The 21,101-nt window shown below is 34.0% G+C and overlaps 4 protein-coding genes across 8 annotated transcripts; 1 reads left to right on the forward strand and 3 right to left on the reverse strand.

Annotated features, from left to right (window-relative positions):
- The first annotated feature begins 280 nt into the window (after positions 1-280).
- On the forward strand, positions 281-5,519 carry LOC137811404 (E3 ubiquitin-protein ligase At1g12760). 2 transcript variants are annotated; one of them, XM_068613137.1, is made up of 5 exons: positions 281-1,166; positions 3,110-3,229; positions 3,326-3,458; positions 4,563-4,727; positions 5,094-5,519. In XM_068613137.1, the coding sequence occupies exons 1-5, from the start codon at positions 586-588 to the stop codon at positions 5,265-5,267; spliced, it is 1,173 nt and encodes a 390-aa protein (XP_068469238.1). In that variant the 5' UTR covers positions 281-585; the 3' UTR covers positions 5,268-5,519. The 2 variants fall into 2 exon arrangements, with proteins under 2 accessions (XP_068469238.1, XP_068469236.1); XM_068613135.1 differs by having other exon boundaries at positions 400-1,166; positions 3,110-3,458.
- A 3,477-nt stretch (positions 5,520-8,996) lies between these two features.
- LOC150029108 (uncharacterized) lies at positions 8,997-10,215 on the reverse strand. Its single transcript, XM_090298573.1, has one exon. It carries the CDS (start codon positions 9,725-9,727, stop codon positions 9,242-9,244), a length of 486 nt encoding a protein of 161 aa, XP_090154699.1. The 5' UTR covers positions 9,728-10,215; the 3' UTR covers positions 8,997-9,241.
- A 2,276-nt stretch (positions 10,216-12,491) lies between these two features.
- On the reverse strand, positions 12,492-14,144 carry LOC137811405 (BTB/POZ domain-containing protein). The gene has a single exon (XM_068613138.2). It carries the CDS (start codon positions 14,032-14,034, stop codon positions 12,607-12,609), a length of 1,428 nt encoding a protein of 475 aa, XP_068469239.1. The 5' UTR covers positions 14,035-14,144; the 3' UTR covers positions 12,492-12,606.
- A 3,483-nt stretch (positions 14,145-17,627) lies between these two features.
- LOC137811394 (heat stress transcription factor B-2b) lies at positions 17,628-20,062 on the reverse strand. Of its 4 annotated transcripts, none has more exons than XM_090298574.1 (4): positions 19,717-19,890; positions 19,177-19,506; positions 18,888-19,100; positions 17,628-18,681 (listed from the first exon to the last, which is right to left on the reverse strand). In XM_090298574.1, the coding sequence occupies exons 2-4, from the start codon at positions 19,426-19,428 to the stop codon at positions 18,655-18,657; spliced, it is 492 nt and encodes a 163-aa protein (XP_090154700.1). In that variant the 5' UTR covers positions 19,429-19,506; positions 19,717-19,890; the 3' UTR covers positions 17,628-18,654. The 4 variants fall into 4 exon arrangements, with proteins under 4 accessions (XP_090154700.1, XP_090154701.1, XP_068469224.1 ...); XM_090298575.1 differs by having other exon boundaries at positions 19,177-19,516; XM_068613123.2 differs by having other exon boundaries at positions 17,628-19,100; positions 19,717-20,062.
- Positions 20,063-21,101: the final 1,039 nt, after the last annotated feature.

The following is a 21,101-nucleotide window of genomic DNA, read 5'->3' on the forward strand; positions in this document are numbered from 1 at the left end:
TAGGGTCATTAATTAAAATTGATGCTATAAAAAGTGAAAAAGAGTAATTGAAAACATAATCTAATTAATTCAAGACATTTTTGAAAGACATCATTAAATAAAATAAAAATAGTCTAAATGACTGGTAGAAGTAATTTGGTAGGTTAATTAATCTCATTAAGCATTGAATGAAATCAGAATATTGTACCTAACCGTAGCATGAAAGAGTAATTATTAAAAACTTGACTTAATTTTGATGTGTTGGATTTAATATAAAATGGTCTTAGGTTAATCCGAACGCAAAGTGGAGAAACATCATCTGAATCAAAAAAAAAAAAGAAAAAAAAAACATTGTCGTCATCAGTAATCATATTCTGTTTTTATTTTGCAAATTTCAAAGTCCCTTTTACAGATAGGTAAGGTATCTCTTCTGTTTCGCTCAAATCAAAACCACAATTATTCATTCCTTCGTTCGCCTCTATAAAGTGCCACCTCCACCCGTTTAAATTCTCTGCAACAACAATTTTCCATGTTCTGAACCGAGTCACTAGTGGACTCTGCGAGTCGCTTTTTCGAATCGATTTCTCAATCTCAAGAAACTCAAACATGGCGACGACAAGGTCGTCTCCGAGCCCTTCCTCTGAGGACATCGTCGATTCCACGCCGCTTCTGGCCAATTCTGGCGGCTCCTCAGGGGAGCTCACCACAGGGCGTCGATTTGTTCGGCGGCAGCGGCTCCGGCAGGCGGCGCGGTTCCTCAGGCAGGCGAGCGGGCGCAGGATGATGCGCGAGCCGTCGATGCTGGTCCGGGAGGCGGCGGCGGAACAATTGGAGGAGAGGCAGAGCGATTGGGCGTATTCGAAGCCGGTGGTTGTTCTGGACATCGTTTGGAACTTCGCGTTCGTGATTGTAGCGGGGACCGTTTTGGTTTTGAGCGCGAGCGAAGCGCCGGGGATGCCTCTGAGGTTGTGGATTTTGGGGTACGCTTTGCAATGCATTCTTCACATGGTTTGCGTTTGCGTAGAGTATAGAAGAAGGAGGAGGAGCCACCGCGCCACCGCGTCGGTTTCAGTGCAGGACAGAATTGGGAGCAGCAGTGGAAATTTGAGTTCATCTTCGAGGGAGGCTTCTTCTTCAGGCTCCGTGCAGTATGTGTCGCTGGAGCAACTCGATGAGGAGGGTACTAGGTGAGTTTCTTCACCTTCTTTTAAATGGTTTAATCCGGATTTTTATTTGGTCAACAATTCGTCATGATACTGATACATAAACGAAAATTTAAGGTGTAGGTGAGTGTTGCATGTTAGTCGAATTTGTGAATGACTACACTACTAGATTAAGTGCTAATGTAGCTACCGTAGCCTTCTCTTAGGAACACTTATCATCGAATGCTTGATGAATTTGAAGTCTCTCCCGATACTGAGTGATTGAAACGGGCAAATGATGATTTGACGGTAAAACGAGAAGACAGAGATAACCATGTAACCTAATTTCCTGTTAAAGTTTTTTTTTTAAAAATTTCTCAAAGCACAGGTGTAAGTGTGTATGCTTATGTACCAGAAAGGATCAATGTTAAACCGCAGGGATGTAACTGACTGTATTTCAGATTTCAGCCTTGGTTTTAGTTAATTTTAGATATTGTTTTTAGCTTGCGTGAGCCGAACCTCGGCACAATGATAAGGCTGTGGCCTTTTGACTTTGATGTTATGCACTCAAATCCTGAAAATAGTTTCTCTGCTTGTAAGGAAAAAGTTGTAGATATCTCACATTGGTTAGGAAAGACGAAGGTAGCCTTTAAAAACCCTGGTCAATCCTCCTTTCTGGATCAAGCTTTTGAGATTGAATTTTGCCTAATTAATTTCTAATACTTGTGCACTAAGTCACCCTTTTGTTTAGCACGTGCATTATATTTAGAATTGTGTTAGAAAGTGACCCTAATGGTATTCACCCCTAACCTGCCTTGGTTTTGGTTTCTTTGGGGTTGTCTTAATTACAGTCTAAAGGATGGTGTTTAGTCTTATATCAACTAGAAATATGACTTCAACGAAGCTTTTATAAGACATGGGTGGTCCTTACTCCTTACCTTATAGGTTGGTTTTGGGCCTGTTTAGACAAGCTTCAGTATAAGGACTTTTAGGAAAGAAAAATATGAAGAAAAAAAATAAAATTGACTTCTCCATAAACCTATACACTAGTTAAAAATAAAATTTTGAAGAAGCTATATGAGAGATCTACACATTACCTTACGGATACACTCTTTTTTATGGAGAAAATCGTGCAAACATACCGTGAGTTCAAATTCTAAAATGGTATTAGAACAACAAAGGAGCATATTGGGCCACTTGCATTACCACCCTCCAGGCTAGTAGCCCTGGGTGTGGCATGTTGGAAAGTCGTCTTAATTGCAGTAATCCCCAGTCTGCCATAGTTTTAGTCTCTTTTGGGACTGTGAATTTTGTGGGTTGAGGTAGGCCTAAGTCCAAATTCTAAGAAATTTTAATTCTAAGTAATAATTTCAAATACACAAAACATAAGTAAACATTACAAAATTTTAACGTCGACTCTAAAAATTACAATTTCGAGAAAGTACCCAAGCACTTAATTATTCTATTGAATATCTCACACTAGTACTACTCGACGTGGGAGTTTAGCACCTCACAGTATCCAAATTCATGTGAAATTCCAAGGGATGAAGTCTAAAAGGATGTAGAAAAGGAACAAAATAGAACGTTATTTCATTGTTTATTATCTCTGATGTTCATTCTGTACCAAACATTAATGTTCTGTACTAAAGCAACTGTTGTTGCTACCAGTGTACATTGACAACACATTCTTCCTCTTGCATTTTTCTTTTATTTTCATAACAGTCTCTGCTCAGCCTCTCACCCAATCTTCGCCAAGTCAACCTTCCACTGAGTGTATTAATCATTCCTTGAAAAATTGTATATTCCATGTAATTTATAATTGACAGCCAGTCAGAAAAATGATGAGGATTACTTAGTTCAACAAAATATATTTTAGTTACAAGATATTTTAATTTTACCATTATTTATTAATGTAACTTTTTTTTTCTCATAAATTTTGAACAATGAAATTCTAATTGTGCATTAATTTGCTGCTTGTCGGTCATCAGTGTTGCAAAGCACTTGGAATCAGCCAATACCATGTTTTCATTTGTTTGGTGGATTATTGGATTCTACTGGGTATCAGCTGGTGGTCAAGAATTAGCCCAAGAGTCTCCTCAGCTTTACTGGTTTGTCCTCTCAGACTCTCTCATTCCTATTGTTCATATTTATTCATCTTTTGGAAAATCTGCTGATACTTTTGACCGAATCTACATGTTTTGCAGGCTATGCATAATTTTCCTGGGTTTTGATGTTTTCTTTGTTGTTTTCTGTGTTGCACTGGCGTGTATCATTGGTATCGCTGTTTGCTGTTGTCTTCCATGTATCATTGCACTTCTATACGCAGTTGCAGACCAAGTAAGTCATATTTGATTGGTCATTTACCTGTTCTTGTTTTGAAGTCTGTGAAGCTATTGAATCTACTTTCTCAGGAGCTCCAAATGGAAGCACTGTATTATTCTGTATAAAAATGGGTAGGAAGTTGCTGAGCAGTAATGATCTTTGAAGTAACTCTGCAATTTTAACCATTTCAACATATATAATAATTTGTATAAATTTAATGCTGGAGTCTTTGCATTTGTAGAACACATGAATGGGCAGATTAAACCGGTGTTAAATTAGATACATGTTTCACAATGTTAACTAGTTTGACTTGCCAACTACTGTAGTATTGTGTACTAACACAGTGAACATGACTCATTCGTAGAGTGTAACAAAAGTATAATGGATATCATGGACGCATAATCCTAATATCAGGGTGTTCTCACTAGGTCCTCTATTTTTCTGCACACAGGAAACCCTTAGATACATACTGTTTATAGATCTGTATGTTCAGGGTTTTAGGCTAGGCAAATTATAGCAGAAGTATTATTTACTCCTAAAATTAGAGAGATGGGATCGGGAGAGAAAACCCAAATATTCTAAGTTTGAATTTTTATTTTATTTTATTATAATGATAGATTCTGCAACCAAAATCTAATGGTACTTTGAGAATCCAAGGAGGGTGTTGAAGCGCTTTTCTGATGTCAAATTAGAAAAGATCAATAAGACCCAGAATCTTAGGCAAAAATAAGTAAATATCTGTTTGTGGTACTTGAAATTTGTTGAGAAAAATACAAACTTTAAGAATTAGATAGTATTATTTAAGATTCAGAGGATAACAAAAGAAATACACCTCTCACTATGAACAAACACACAAAATTCTGGATGCTCTAGGTAGAGGTCCTAGAAATCAGACCGATGTTTTTTGGCTATATCAGCTGTCATAAGAAATACAGTTCAGATACGTGTGTCATGTAACTTGATTTTCTGTGACTTCGAAGTTGATTGTGAATGTACCACTAATATTATGGACATGGTGAATGTTGTGTAGCATAGGACTGTTTACTGGGAGATTTTATTGTTATCTATCTATTTATCTATTGGTATTTATTAATTGTCCTTGTCTGGGAAAAAAAACAGGAAGGAGCATCAAAGGAAGACATTGAGCAGTTGTCAAAATTTAAATTCCGGAGAATTGAAAGCAATGAGAAACATACCGGAACTATACAAGGACCTGTTGGAGGAGTAATGACTGAATGCCAGGCTGAGTCACCTATCGAACATGTTCTTGCCGAGGAGGATGCGGTACGTCTTAAATTTTATGTGGGCATAACCCTTTTCAATTGGTTTTATTGCTCTGTCTCTTAATGTATAATTGGGTCTATCTGGGAAAATTGTCATAAGCATTTGTAGTTGAGAAAAATAAGTAGGAAAAAATGAAGTTTTTATAAGCTAATCTGTACACACTACTACTATACAGGAGAGAGAGTAATACTTCAAAAGAACTAAATTGATGGTTTCTTCTCTAACCATAGCGTTAAAAACATAAGGAAATTGACATAATGGTTTTAGTGCCTGCTTAGATAATTTTGATATAGTAACTTAGTGGCAGGAAATAATGGCTGCATCATCAGTCACTACCATTCTGAAACTTTTTTTTTTTTCATATAGGAATGTTGCATCTGCCTTTCCTCTTATGACGATGGGGTTGAGTTAAGAGAACTTCCTTGTGGTCACCATTTTCACTGTGTCTGTGTGGATAAATGGCTGTACATTAATGCCACCTGCCCTCTCTGCAAGTATAACATCTTAAAAAGTAGCAACATCAGTCAAGAGGAGGTGTAGAAGATTGATGTCAGGAAAGTTTTTAGCGGCCATGTTGAGGAATCTGCATACTTTTGATTCACAGTATAATAGGCACAGCTTGTTAAATATACTTTGACACAGTCCCATGCAGTTGCTGCTGCTGTGTACTGTTGTCATGCATCGATAACTGTTTTAGTTATTTGTAGTTATTGCGGCTTCTAACTGGTTGTGTATATCGGTGTTCTTCAGTGCATACGGCTATAATTATATTCAGAGGCAATTTGGTTATCATTTTTATAGTGGTTTATATAGTCATCATTGGAATTGTTGTAATGGACCTAAAATGTCTTGCCTAAAACCCACTGTGGAATGCTTTGTCATGTCTCACTGTACATGTTACCAAAATGTTTACTCCAACTCCCTCATGTCTTTCACTTGCCAACTTTGTTATACCTTGTGCTTATTTGGACCTAAAAGGTATATACCAAATTTGGTTATCATTTTTATAGTGGTTTATATAGTCATCATTGGAATTGTTGTAATGGACCTAAAATGTCTTGCCTAAAACCCACTGTGGAATGCTTTGTCATGTCTTTCACTTGCCAACTTTGTTATACCTTGTGCTTATTTGAGTGCAAACAGAGAAAGAAAACTAAAAAAGAGAAATAGGATGAAAATTAATAATTATATATTCATGGAGTGTATATATTTAGTTAAAGATATACAATAAAAATATGATACAAGAAGAAAAGAAGAGAACAAACTTACAAAAGGATATTTATGTCGTATAAAACTATAAATATGGTTATTGGTTCGTCCCATACGTGCATGAATTCAATTTAGATAAGAAATTGTAATAACAATTTTAAAATCAAATTTAATAATTTTGTTGCTTAGTAGTTCTGGTTTTGCGTTGATATCAAAATTATATATAGGTTGTATTGTATGTTTTTAGGAAATAATAAGAAGTTCTCTAGTTTATAATTCAAATTTTATTATATATAAAAGTTAATCGTTTTCTTGTATTCAAATAAGGTTCATTATTTAAATTTTCTAATGCATTGATTTAAAAATACTCTAATTATATTTCTATATTCTAATATTTGATCATACATAAAATTAGTTATTAGAAATATAATTTCTATTGGTTTTCTTAGTCTTGTTTGGAGGATTTGAGAGAAAAAAAAAAAAGAATGAAAGAGTGGAAAGAGTAAAGGTAAAAAGATGATAAAATAAAAAAATAAAGTTGGCTGAATTAAAAAGAAATAAATTCAGAGTATATGAGGAATTTAATTAATATGATAATTTTTTGTTGTAAATTAGTATGTTTAGAAAATAAGTAAACTATGTTATGTTAAAAATTAGATGTAATAAAAACATTTGTATTGTCACCCTCAAAGAGACAATCTATTTAGATATAGTTGTAAAATAATTGTTAATTTCATACCCATAATTTTATAAAATGATTTCATGTAAAAGTATTTTTTTAAAAATATAAATCAAAGTTAAAATAAATTTGAAATTGAAAAAAAAACATTATTAAATATTACTAAATGAAAAAAATCATACTTCAAAATAACAAATTAAAATAAATTATTAAATTGAAGTTAACTTGAATTCATTTTATTTATTATTTTAATACTTTTAATTTATTTTAAAATGTTAATATTAATAATATAATGGAGTAGATTAAAGATCAGAACAAAGACCGATAAACTCTTCAGACTCCCTTTTTCTCCTACCAATAAAGTTCTCATCTTCCAACAAACCAACACTTTTCTTTCTTTCCCCGAAGCTACCTGTAATGAATTTATGAGCTTAGATAATTGTAACAAAAGTTAAATGTATAATTTTTTTTTCATTATTATTTTAGCTATTTTAACGTTATGGTTTGATTCTGATTTTGCATATAAACCTATTGTTTATAGATAATTATATTTAAGAATATTAATATATATGAGTGTGAATCAAAAGATTATGAATAATCAATTTTAAATAAAAAACAATATTTATTATTAAATTAAGTTACTATTTTATATAAGAGAAATAAAATAAGTCAGATAAACACAACACAAAGGAGTACTTAGCTCTTAAAGGTTTTGAGTGTGGATGTACCAAAATTTCCGCGGCGCTTACACTCTTATCTGTGATTTAACAATTTTGGGATTAATAATTAGATGATATGGACTCAAATTGTCAACCTCAAAATTCCATAAGGACTCCAATTGTCAATCTCCAAAATTCCATGCTCCACTTATGCTTGTCTATTCTCACAACTTTTTTTAAATAAAACTCATGCATGTTAGGCACCAAATATTATTTACATACAAAATAATACTAAAATAAATAAATAAACATGATTACATCAAACTTATAAAAAAAAATCAAGAAATAAAGAAAGTGACAACTACTTTGAGAATTAGTCCAAGCAATAAATAAATAAAATATAGACTAAGACAAACAAAATCTAATGCATAAATTTTATAAATACAAAAAAAATTATGATTGAATTTCAATAAATCTAATGTATATCATACAACTAAATTAATTCTTCTTGATTAACTTGTTTTGGAGGTCTTCTTGTTAGTTTTTATTCTAGTCTTAGAAGGATGTATCGATCTCTTTGAAATTTGAACTAATTTTATAATTATATATATTAAGATATATGTTGAGATAACATGACTTCTAAAATTTGTTGTTCATCACTTTAAAGATTTTATAAAGTCAAATATTGAGAAATAACTCATTTGTTAGCAACAAGTTTAAGACTTGTTGTAGTTGCATATTTAAGATGAGATAATTACATTTTTTTTATATTTAAACTAAAATATAATTAATAACTTCACAGTTACTATATAACTGACCTCGCGTGCTACATTTTTTCATTCTGATACTAATAAAACATAATGTTTTGCAATATACAAAACTAAATTAAAATCCCACAATAAGAAGTAAACTTACTTTAAAAGATTATAAATTTATATGAATTTAAATCAAACTAGTAAAAAATAATATATAAAAAATATCGATAAACTTAAATAGAAACAAACGGTAGTTTTTTTTAAGCTTAAAAAGTTGTCTTTTAAATAAAAAGTATTTATTAGTAAGTAATCTTAGAAAAACAAAAAAAAACTTTAAATCTAGTTATAATTATAAAAATCGTTTTTTAAATTAAAAAATATTTTTGAAAATAGAGCTTAATCTTTATTTCTGTTTATTTTTTAAGTTAAAAACATCTTAAAAATGCATAATTAAATGTTTTTTTCTTAAAAACTTCACCTGAGAGCTTAAAAGTAGAATTCTTAAATTCAGTGAAACACACTAAAAAAATAATAAAATAAAAATTAATTTTTAGAAATTAAAATAATTAATTATAATAATAACTAAATTAAAAAATATTTTTTTTTAAAAAAAGTAAATTAATTTCAATTATTATTAAATAATTTTTAAATTATATCTAATTAGATTTTTATAACAAATTTAGAAAGTAAATAATTGATAATTAAAATTTTAATAACTAATTAGATATAATTTAAAAACTATTTAACAATAATAAAAATTAATTTAAAAATTAAATTTTTATTTTAATTTTTAAAATGGTATTGCAATTAATTATTTTGATTTTTAAAAATTGGTTTATATTTTATAATTTTTTTTAAGTGTAAATTTATTTATTTAAGTAATTTTAAAGATTTTAGAAGAAGTAAAATAAAAATGTGTGTGGAATGAAAGATGCTAATAAAGTATAGAAGTGAAAGGGTAATAATATATTTAGAACCTACATTTTTTATAAAAGTTTCAATATTATTATTTTAATATTTTTTTATATAATAGTAGTAATGCACTGCGCATGAGTTAAAAAAAATACAGATACAGATTGAAACGCCACCTTTGCACGTTACCGTGCTTAGCCAAGTTGCGATGGCCGAAAGGAGTTTTGACCTCCAAAACTCAATTCCAAAGTGAGATAATGAGTTGTTTAAAACTAAAACAAAGGAAAAAGGAAAACAAAATCAAAAATCAGTGTGCATATTCGAGTGGCCGGTGGCGGTGCGAAATTTACGAAGCGCTGTGACGGGAATCCCAATGACAGACTGACAGGTGTCGGGATGGGGCGGGTGGAAGCGGAGGGAAAGGTTGAGGATGAGGTGGGTCCTGGAACCGTCTTTTGCCCGTAGCCGGTAACTGAGGAAGCGTGGGGAGGGAGAGGGTGGGAAGGCAATGTCGGAGGGCGGAATCAGACACCATCCGAGGAGCGTGGGCCCCGCAAAGCGGCGGTTGTTGTAGAGGTGGAAGTGGAGGCGCGAATATGTGTCGGAAAAGAAGGTTGGATCGAGTGGGACACGGAACACGTGGTCCCCTGTTCCTCCGCCGTCGTAGTTGTAGAGCAGTTGCGCGGGGAGCTTGGTGAGAGTGAAGAAGGGTCTGATCCGGTTGAAGTAGGAAGAGTATTGGTTCAGACCTTCAGTGGATACCACAGTGATATCCAACGTTGTCATTGTGAGAGAGAGAGAGAGGGGTAGAGAGAGAAGGATGAGTGAATAATGAAAAGTGATGCAATAATAAGGATGATGAAACTATCATCATCTTCCATTTGGTGGGTGGTAGTGGTGGAATTTAAACCTCTGTGGAACCTCACCCTGAAACTCCTGTAGAATAAGACTCGTGGAAAATTTTATTTCCCGCTTTCGCAAGTCAATCAACAAAGGCTCTCTTCTTATTCTAGGTGGTTTAGAGCAGAATAAAAAAGTATTCAACTTTATTCTCAATTTCTGGAAAAAATACCCCAAAATGTGAGTGCCTCCAAAATTCATGTTCATTCCACTTAACTTGCTATTTCTTTCCTTGCCTCTTCCAATGTCTATCCATTTATTTTTCTCCCACTGTGAATTAATTCACTTTACTATGGGGTGAGAAGATGCAAAACGTGTGGAAGGGAATGTGTATGGTGGTTTTTTTATATTATTCAAAGTGCTGTGTTTCAAGCCTTTGTGTATTTTTTAGTTTTTTTTGGGAGAAGTATAATTTTTATGGTTGATAATGATAATATGCAAAGTTTATATTTTTGTAGCCTGTGGAGGTGTTGCAATAAAAGTCATCATCAACATTTTCCACTTGCTATACCACAACAAAAACGTAAACAACAAAAGTCGACTTTCAAATATATTATTTTCCAATGATGAAACTAAATCCTTTTAATTGTTTTTTTACAAAAAAAATAACTAAAGTCGGAGCTCAATGTGTTAGATGTTTCTGAAATCGGATGATTATAAGATCTCATTCTCGCTCACTCCAAACAAGGAGTGATAATGCCCTCTTTGCTCACTTCTGGAGTGAACCCTGCATAAATACAAGACAAAGTTCACCAAATTTCAACTACCTGCCTTACTAAAAACAAAACAAACAAGGTCATGACTCACTACCAAATTTACATGGAACCCAACCAAAGCCATAAATTATCCTTAAGCTGCTAATATTTTCTATCAAATTTGAAGTACATTTTTTCTCCCACAGTGAAAATCCTATTTCTAAAAAGAGCTGGTTTCAAAAAGAACTACATATTACCACACAGGGTGAGACAAAACTACCAAAAGTTGGAAGGATCTCAAGCATATCATTCATACTAGGATACATTTCTATGGGAGCAAAAATCTCCATAAATTAAAATCAAATCTTGAAAAATAATTAGCTCATGCAAATACTTGGGAGAAAACAATTTGACTTCACATCCAACTCAAGATGCTACTTACATGTGTTGGAAGGATTAACCCCCTTAACGTTAACCCTGTTGCTCCAGCAAGTACCTATCAACAAAACTCACCCCAATGATAAGACAGTTTGGGCATCAGACTTCTGACCAGAGAATAAATGAAGCAGGCAAATCTTACAACCTGGGTTGAAAAGGGCAACCCAAATGCAAAAACAAAAAGCAAAAATCCAAAAAGGAGAAAGGTAAGGCAGGTCATTGTTGAACAGTGAATAGTGGAAATTTCAAGGAATTTTGATCTTTTGATGAGTTGGGTTTGCAATTGAAGAACCATAAAGAAAAAGTGAGGAGTATTGATCACTTTGTTAATGGAGCCTCTAGTCTAGACTAAAGAGAAGTAGATATTATCTTATCTTTTTCTACTTTTTCTTATTTTGCATCTAAAAACCAAACATGAGAATAGTTTAGCTAATTAATTTATCTCACTGTAAAAAATGATAAGGTGATACAATAGATGTATTAATCTATCAAAAATACCCATTGACTTTATGACTCAATGACAGTTTAGAGCTTAATATTTTTAAGCAAACCCAGTGATCATTCAATTCTTTCAATTGTTTAACTCGTGTTTTATTCAACAATCATGACCTTCTAAGTTACTAACTCGACAATTATACCGATCTTATGATTCATTTGGTTAATTAGTTGCAGGAGGTATCTAAACTGTACTAACGGTATCAATGTGTGCATTGAACAACTAGTGAGTTCAGACTCCAGACAGAGTAAAACAGAAAATAAGAACACGTAAATATGTTATATCCTTATATTCTAATCATATCAATAAACAATGGCTTTAGAAAGAAAATAAAAAGAATATAGGATACATAAACAGAAATAAGCAATCAGCTAATTAACAACAAATGGGTGAGTTGTAATGAAATACTTCAGATAAAAAAATGATTTCTTATGCACATCTCACCCTGAAGCATAATAGCAGACTTTGTCACTAATATAAAATGTATTAATTGCCTATGTGAATATACCACCCACATATAATGATCAAGAATGACAATCAACAAATATAGACAAATTACTATAACTATATACATGGTGGAAGCTTACCAGAAGTTGGAGACCTGGGAACCAAAGTCACTGGAACTCAAAACTTCGTAATCAGTCAACAGACCAATGCATAAAGTGGAAGTTTACATGTGAAGCAAACTAGATTGATCTGAGATTTCCATCACGAAATAAAACTAGAGTACCAAAGGGAAAGGAAGAATGAAAGATCTTTCTAGAAGAATTGGATTTTAAAAAGTCCCGTATAAAAATAATCAATTAAGATGACATAGTTAATACAATGCAGCATATACAATAGAAGGCAAAGAAAGTTGAGTGAGGCATTTCCTATGCAGAATTGTAAAATCAAGATAAAGTTTGCACTAATAATCATGTATATGCTTGCCCAAAGGTCAATTCATCAAGAGCATAACAGTAAGGAAATAGAGAAAATATGACAAAATAAAAGTTGCATCAAATTGTGACTTACTCATTGCTTACAAAATAAATTAAGTTTTATTCATTTAATGCTGACAACAATTAAGCTCCAGTAAATTCCTTTTTTTTTCGTGAAGAAATCCTACCTAACTAAGAAACTGTTTACATCCCTGGTCACAAAACAGAAATGGCTCCAGCAGAACGAGAACTCTCCCACACTTCAATCCCCTCAACATCTTCTCTACTAACGAACAACCTATCCCCACCACCTTCAATCTTTTTTATAATCCCTCTCTCTGAATCCTCTCTTTTATCCACAAAATTCCTCCTATAAAATCCTTCAGCATCACTTTCATTCTCACTCCTTGTATCAACATTTTCCCTTTGTTCCACCCTTGACCAAACCTCCAACCCACCATCTCTAGACACAAACACTTGCCTCCTGTAACAATGCACCACACTATTCCCCACTTCACCACAACTCACCAAACTAGCGTTCTTTTCTTTTAGATAAATCCAAGGATCATCCTTCAGAAACCGCATATCCGCCATAGCCAAATCCCCGGACTTAGAACATAACTTGAAAAGCAACAACCCCTCAACGTCAACCTCTACGTCAGCAAACGAATCCCCGAACCTGCTGCTCCGTCCCGAACCTCCAGGCTCGTTCGTCTCCCAGACCACCTCCCCAGACCTCGGGTCCCACAATCGGACATAGCCGGAAAAACCGAAAGCGCCACCGGTGACCGCGCTACCGACGAGAACTCCGGTCGCCGGAATCCACGTCAGCTTAGCGGGAACCATGTTCTTCGCCTGGTTCCCCGATTGCCGTGCAAACTGATTCACGATCCGAAGATTCGACTTATCCACTTCGAGGATGCAATTTTCTCTGTGGGGACAATCGAATGAAGCGAAAACGGAATTCTCCGAAGCGGTTATCGCGTTGACATGCGCCTTGAAGATTCGCGGATCGAGGGGATCAGTCCAGTGGACCGACCCGACGTGGCGGCTGCCGGAGAAGTTGTAGAAGTGAAGGCCGGCGTCGGACAAGGACCCAACAGCAGCGATCTCGGGCCAGACGCGGCATATGGAGTCGATTTCATCGAGGTGAGTGCGGACGGTGCCGGAGTGAGTGAGGGATGAGTCGTAGCCGGAGATCTGGCCGCCATGGGCAATCCAAACGCCGCCGGAATCAGCGGCGGCGAAGGAGGAGGGGAGGCCCTCGGAGGCGGGGCGGATTGAGGCGGCTAGGGCGGCATCAATACCGTTGAAGGGCGGCGGCGCGGTGGCAGCACGGAGGTGCGCGTCGATGCCGTAGAAGAGGGCCTCGTCGGCGAGCTCTTGTTTGGAGAAGCGGCGCGCGGTGGAAGGAAGGTGAGAGGTGCGGAGGAGCGAGAGGAGGACGGAGAAGATCTCCGGGTCACGGTCGATGAAAACCGGGTTCGGGTCGGCCGAGCGACGGTTCGAAAGGGCGTAGAGGAGCGAGTCGGGGCCGCCGGAGCGGAGTGTGGATAGCGTTGTCTCGAAGTACTTTCCGCCCACGTTCAGCTTTATTCGCTCGTTTGCGGTGTTGGATTCTACTGAAGTGCTTTCTTCCTCCATAATCGACGAACAAGAAGAAGAGAAGAAAAAGAAGAAGAAACGAATGAAGTATTCTTCTGGTTTTTTCAACGCTTTCTGGTTAGTTCAGTTTTTGTCAGATATAACACAAAACATGTGATTTCACAATTTACATTTAAAATTATATTAAGAAAACAATAAGTTTATTTAATTAATAAAAGTATATTATTTTAAATTAAAGTTTAATAGGTTTCCTATTTAATTTTTTATTATCCAAATAAAAGTATATTTTATTTTATTTTTTCATCAGAAAGTTACTTAAGCTAAAATATGATACTGTTTAAATAATTGTTAATTAAACATGTTTCAGATAAAAGTTAGCAAGCAACAAGTCCTACAATTATTGGAAACACGTAACTATATGTATTTTAAAAGATAATCTTATTTAAAACATGGTTAGGCCATAATTTTTGAATTATCTCTTCTTAAAGAATATTTAGAGTGTTTTTGGATAACAAATTTTTAGAGAATATAAAGTATTATTCAGATAATAAAATAATTAAAATTTTATGAAAATTTCTTTTAAAATTAAAAAATGACCTAAAACGTTTTTGGAATGAAATTTGAGTTGGGGAGTTGCTGCTGAGAAGGAGAAAATGGATACTCCATGAACAAGATGATAAAATTATCATTTCACTTCATCTATGAAGGTATAGGCATGGAGATGCTGGAAGAATTTTCCCACATAACAATTACACTTTTGATATAAGAGAGCAAGTAAATATAGTGTTTAATTATTATTTTGTTTCTAAAATTAAATGTTAATATTTAAGATAAATCAAACAAAAGCTATTAATCTTTGATGAATTTTTTTAAAATCGTTGTTAGAAAAAGTATTTCTAAAAAATAATAAATTTTAAAAATATTAAAATAAGGTTAAAGTTTTGGATATCTATTTAAAAAATAAATAAATTTAAGAGTTAATTAAAATAAATAAATTTTAAGGTTTCTACATGTAAATAAGATAAAATGTAAATATTAATTAAAATAAAGCTAATTTTTAAGATATTTATTTATAAAAAAAAACAAAATTTAAGAGGATAAATGCCCTTGTTTTAAAAATAATGATTGTAGCATAAAGCCCTATGAAAATGTTTGGGCATGTAACAGGCTGCTTCTTCCTGCACCTCCATACCTTTTTGTGTCACATCCATAAATTTTTCTAATTCCAAAAATACCCTTTTCAATATTCCGGATTATATAATCTGAAAGTCTTTTTCTAGATTCAGAATTAGCTTCTGGATTATGTAATCCGAAAGTCTTTTGTGATTAGCTTCCGGATTACATAATCTGGAAGTCTTTTCTATACATAAGATTAGCTTCCGGATTATGTAATCTGGAAGTCTTTTTTTCAGATGTGTTATTAGCTTCCGGATTACATAATCCATAAGTCTTTTCTAAATATGAAATTGACTTCTGGATTATGTAATCCGGATATTTATCCGGATTACATAATCCATAGACTTATTATTTCAAATTCAAGGGAGTGAAAAAAAGAGGATAAAATGGTATTTTCATATTTAGTATGGGGTGGCACAAGAAGGTATGGAGGTGTAGGAAGAAAGAGTCCATGTAACATATATCTCCAAACTGTGGGCTGTCAAGTAGCCCAGAGCCCATTCTGAACTCTCCAATTATATATATTTTTTAAATCAATCAGCTTTCTTTAATTGGAACTGCATTATTGTTTAGCAATACTATGTTTATATAAATTTAATGTTGAACTGAGAATTCTATGGTGGATTACATAGTAATAAATAAATTATCGTAGTCACATCTAGCTTGAATGTTTTTGTGCAAGTAAGATGGTGCTAAGGTACTTCTCTACCCATAATTAAACCAAAGTTATTTCTACAGGGCCATAGTTTCACATGTATAGAGTAAAAACAACTACTTCACATACTCAGATATTAATATTTTATTCAAGATATCAATATATATTATTATATTATTAAAATAGTTGGGAAAGTTGGTGTAACTTTTTTGATAAGTGGTAAACTATAATTTTTCTTATTTCCATCACTATCTTTATAATTTTTCACCCATCTTCATTAAAAATATATTAAATATTCATATTTTGAACTTTTAATTTAAAAACAGTTCCAGATGCGTCAATTCGTAATTTAAAATATGCATTTCAAATTCAGAAATCTATAGATAAAAAAAATCATCCCGGATCTACCAATCCGTAATAAAAATTAGGCTTTGAATCCAGAATCCAATAATACAAACTTTGCTTATGCAACACCTCCTAATCCGGAAAGCAATATGATTTATTTTCAGATTGATAAATCCGTAACACACTCCCAAATCTCGAATTCAAATAACAGGTGAAGGTCGGTTTTGAGATTTATAAAATTGTAGAAGTGCAAGAAAAAAATGTAGGGTTGCAGAAAGAAATTGCCTAAAAGATATTGGGTTGCTAATAGGAGTTGTAGTGAACCTAGCTGTTGAGAAATATATGCATTGGGGGCCCAAGTATCACGTCAAGCTTTTGGATTGAAAAGTGGTCTGCTTCTTCCAACACCTCAATAGTACATTCTTATGCCACTCTAATAAATTTTTTATTCTAAAATTATTTTTTTAAAATATTTTGAATTACATAATCCAATTTTTTTTATAAGTATTTTCTGAATATAAGATTAAAATAGAAATGTTTTCATAAATCTGAATATAAGATTAACTTCTAAATAAATTATGTAATTTATAAAAAAAAATTCAAATACGTGATTAACTTCTAAATTATATAATTTAGAAGTCTTTTCTAAATATGAAATTAGCTTTAAAATTATATAATTTAAAATATATTCAAATTACATAATACTTATCTCATATTAAAAAAATAAAGACTTTCAAAATTTATAAATCTAAAAAACATTTTCAAATCCATTCTGAAAATTGTGTATGAGTATGACGCAAAAAGGATAAATAAATATTTTTACATTTAATATGGGTGACAGAAGGAGTTGCAGGAAGAAGCACTCTGAAAAGAGGGATATAATAAAGAACAGTGGAAACAAAAGTCTACAATTCAATATTTCAAAATGGCCATTTGCACAACATTTTATCTTGGCGAATATGTGAAGTGCATCGGTGAATGTTTCAAAGGGGGGTAACTTGTTTCAATCACAGACAGAATGAAGAATTTCTAAAAATTTCAAACTTCAAAATGTTTTTTTTCTCATAAAAAAAGGTTAGTTAGGTGAACTTAAAAATTGTAAACATTGAAAACACTAATAAAGCACATATAAATGAAACAAAATACTAAAATTTTACCTACTAATTTTCTAATCAATTGTTATTAAATCGCATTTTACATTTTTTAATTAAATTAAAATAATTGAAAATCCGATCAATTAGTGTAGTAATTTTCACACAACTTCTCACCTCACAAAATGTGAGGATAATTATTGTAAATAAAATTTGTAACCATATTACTACAAACATATCTTAAATAAATCTTGATTTTTATTATCATAACAAGTCTTGGTCAATCAAGTTACCACGAACAAATCTTTTATATCAGAAAGCTAAAAAAAATCCATTAATGGACAAAAGAAAATACAAACATGATAAAAAGTAACTAATATGACACTCTGTATAACTTTTTAAGTATTGATTGAAATTTCAATCAACAATAAAAAAAAGTTTAAGAATTAGGCCTATGATAAGATGCCATAAACATTAAACTTTTGAGAGATAATAACACTGATCCTCTAAAAAAGACTTTTAAAGACTACAGAACACTCCATAGTGACGAAGGCTAGGCTAAACCGAAATTCGAAAAGATTTATAATGTTGTACACACATATGTACATACATGTTATGCTCTATCGCACAAATGTTCCTTAAAAAAAAGGAGACGTTAATGCTTAGGGTAGGGGCTGCCCTTTCTCTTGTCTCAGTTTGACGTGTTCATTATCTTTTACGACATCAGCTACCAAGAACATTTATTTCTGAAGATAAAAGAGGTTTGGTGGTCGGGCAAGTTGACTTCAACACTTTTCACTCATGCGAAGAGTGGAAAGGAAGTTGAAATACCCTTTCCACGTGGTGCAGCTTTCACTACAAACAAGGCCAATGGTAGCGTCTCAGCTCTGATAGTGCAAGCCGATGTGGTCTTGCAGCTTTAGCTTAGTGTATGTCTTTAATGTGCAAAGACTGCTCGCACAAGTCACGTGCCTTATGTCATTCTACCAAATTAGTAGAGAGATTTTGAAGGCGCATTATTTCCCAAGCTCCAGCCAGCGACCATCCTGATCATCCGACTCATCCCCATCAAGCGGCTCAGATTTCACATCTGGCCCGCCATCTGGTTCTTGCGACGATTGTGTCTGTGTCTGTGCCTGCGTTAGTGCTAGCGTGTGCATTTGATTCTGTTCTTCTCCCTCCTGTTCCGCTTCGCACTCTGTCCTACACCGTTTCAACCCAATAGAAACCCCAAACAGCTTGGGAACCTCTGCCTCCGCCGCATTCGCCGTCGTACATGGCACGAAGCCGGCAGCGCCACCGACATGCACGGCGTCATCAGCCGACGAAAGATGCTTTGCAGGCAAAAGCTCAAGAGCCTTCCCTTCCGGCACCGGCACTGTCCTCACAGCACTAGTGGACGATTCTAACTGCTGACGGCTAAAACCAGAAGCGTAATTGGTCATCAAAGCGATTATGTTATTACACAAACTCTTCAATTGACTCAACTCTTGATTCAGTTGCATGTTCTCTTTTCTAAGCCGTTCATTTTCTTCTGACAGCTCGGGCGCAGTAGTGCAACTCGTGGTGCGGTGCACTGTATTATTACTATTTCCAGCAATCGGAGATGAGTTCGAGGATAGTACCTGTTCGTCGCCGGAAGTCGTTGGAGACACTGCTCTGATCGCCGGTGCCGCCACAGCCACCGTTACAGTATTGGCTGTGACTACTGACGGTGCAGCAGTTGGAGGCACCAGTAGTATTTTCCGGCGTTGTATGTCGCGAAGCAGAGTTCTCTCACCTCGCCGGAAACAGTCGTTGGCGAATTCCCAACGGTCAGGGACAACCTTCCGAAATCCCTGCACACAACAACACACAAACTGAGAAACATTCGATAATAGAGGGAAATAAAACGAGCTCGCCTGCAGTGGTTACATAGGTGTTTAGCTGACGGACAAAACTGGAAAAGTTGTTGTGTTTGAAGTACTTCGGAAGCAAATCACGTGCGAATTCCGCGGGCCGCCAAACGATGAAACTCGTGCCATCTTCGTTCCAGGAAATTAGGTCATCCGCAGAGGGATCGTCCACGAGCTGGTACGTCTTCGTCAGAAACGGCGTCGGAATGGATCTCTGCAAGTCCGCCGGCGCTGATTCACCTGTTTGCTCCACCGCTAATGGGGTCATCATCAGCTCCGCTACCAGATCTGGAACTGAAACCTTGCTAAGCTGCCTAATTAATCACTTCTCTGCGCTCATAACCGTCTCCTAAAATAAACTAAATGTATGAATTTAGTACTTAACTACTGCAAAGTTATTTGGATAAGGTAAACTACATCTACGAGAAAGTCTAGAATCGGAACCTATCTAACCTTTACCCAACCCGGTTCCTCTTGATATCATCCAGAAAGCATATATATGGTGAAACAAAATAATACTAACAAACCAATAATCATTATCAGCGATGTATTAGGTTACCTTGATCTGTCTGATAGAAATATTGAATACCAGTTCTGCCACCCGCCCAACGGAGAACCAGAAACACGGTCGGAAGCGGAAGAATCAAAGGTTGAGAGAGAAAGGGAGAGAGAGAGAGGGATGGTAGGTTCTTGTTGTTTCTAGAAGTTTCGGATGCGAGAGTTAATTGATGGTTCGAGAATGAAAGCGAAATTGTGAAAAAGGAAAAAAATAAAAGAGAGGTGGGGCCCACAAGAAATAGGAGTGATAGAAGAAGACGCTAGAAGAGGATGCCAATGGTTACGTGGCGGAGCTCTGATCCAGCCGCTGATGCATCCGAATATGGCTTTCAACCGTTGCTTTGTCCACTTTCCAGAACCTTCCTCTTCCTTCATTCCTTTCTCACTTTTCTTTTTTTATTTCTTCTACTGTTTATTCATTTTCTCCAACGTTATCATGCCTTATCTGATTAACACGTGTTCCAATGTTTATTATGACGACAGGGCCCACGTCACTCTCCTTCCCAGCTGCTTTTTTTTTTTTTCGCTTCAAATCATAGTGCACTGCAACGCTGCAGATGATTTTAACTGTTGCAAAAATCTTAATCAAACTCACTCAAAATGAAATACTTTAGGGAATACTGTATTAATTATTGGATCCTCAATTATTAAATATACTTTGTGGTTCAAAATAAATTATAACCAATCCATCCTCTTTTCTTCGTCAAGCCATACATTTATGAAATAATTAATGCAGACTTTCATGAAAATTAAACTTAAAGATGACTGAAAATTAAATAAGTTGTTTGACTAAAATTTAATAGCATCAAATTAGTTTTTTCTTTAAATATATATATATATATATATTATTTTTATTTTTATTTTTTTGATGAAAAAAAACATTTGACGAGTGTTTATCTTGTGTTATTTGAAAATTATGTAGGTATGTAACTTAATTACATATCTATTGTAATATTTACAATGAATCGCCTACACATATAGCAGGATTTAAAGTATTTTCTATTTTAAAGACAATGTACAAGGAGATAATCATAATTCAAAAATATTTCCAATAAAAAATAAATAACTCACGAAAATGTTTTGAATATAGTGGCTCAATACTTCTTGATGATGTTTTTTTTTTTCAAATTTATTTCAGTATTTTATACATTATGAATTTTGTTATATTTTTTTGAAAGCAAGTTAATTTGATAATAGTTTTGCTATATTAATATATGACGTCAATAGCGAATCATATTTTATCATTTAAAACTAATTTGCTGATTAAAATGATATATAAACAAACAATAGATTATATTGTCTCTTCTCTAAAAAAATATTATTAAACTAAAAACATTCAAACTGAGAAAAAGTTATTAAACGAAAAATAGTTACCTAATTATTTGT

Source organism: Phaseolus vulgaris, chromosome 2 (assembly GCF_051622355.1).
Source record: "Phaseolus vulgaris cultivar YP4 chromosome 2, ASM5162235v1, whole genome shotgun sequence".
Lineage (NCBI taxonomy): Eukaryota > Viridiplantae > Streptophyta > Magnoliopsida > Fabales > Fabaceae > Phaseolus > Phaseolus vulgaris.

Excerpts from the sequence above, each read along its gene's own strand:
- LOC150029108 (XM_090298573.1), bottom strand. The coding sequence starts at position 9,727 with ATGACAACGTTGGATATCACTGTGGTATCCACTGAAGGTCTGAACCAA.
- LOC137811404 (XM_068613135.1), top strand. The coding sequence starts at position 586 with ATGGCGACGACAAGGTCGTCTCCGAGCCCTTCCTCTGAGGACATCGTC. Across the intron at positions 1,167-3,109 it reads CTCGATGAGGAGGGTACTAG|TGTTGCAAAGCACTTGGAAT; the intron begins GTGAGTTTCTTC and ends GTCGGTCATCAG. Across the intron at positions 3,459-4,562 it reads TATACGCAGTTGCAGACCAA|GAAGGAGCATCAAAGGAAGA; the intron begins GTAAGTCATATT and ends GAAAAAAAACAG.
- LOC137811394 (XM_068613123.2), bottom strand. The coding sequence starts at position 19,428 with ATGATGACCCCATTAGCGGTGGAGCAAACAGGTGAATCAGCGCCGGCG. Across the intron at positions 19,101-19,176 it reads TCCGTCAGCTAAACACCTAT|GGATTTCGGAAGGTTGTCCC; the intron begins GTAACCACTGCA and ends TGTTGTGTGCAG.
- LOC137811405 (XM_068613138.2), bottom strand. The coding sequence starts at position 14,034 with ATGGAGGAAGAAAGCACTTCAGTAGAATCCAACACCGCAAACGAGCGA.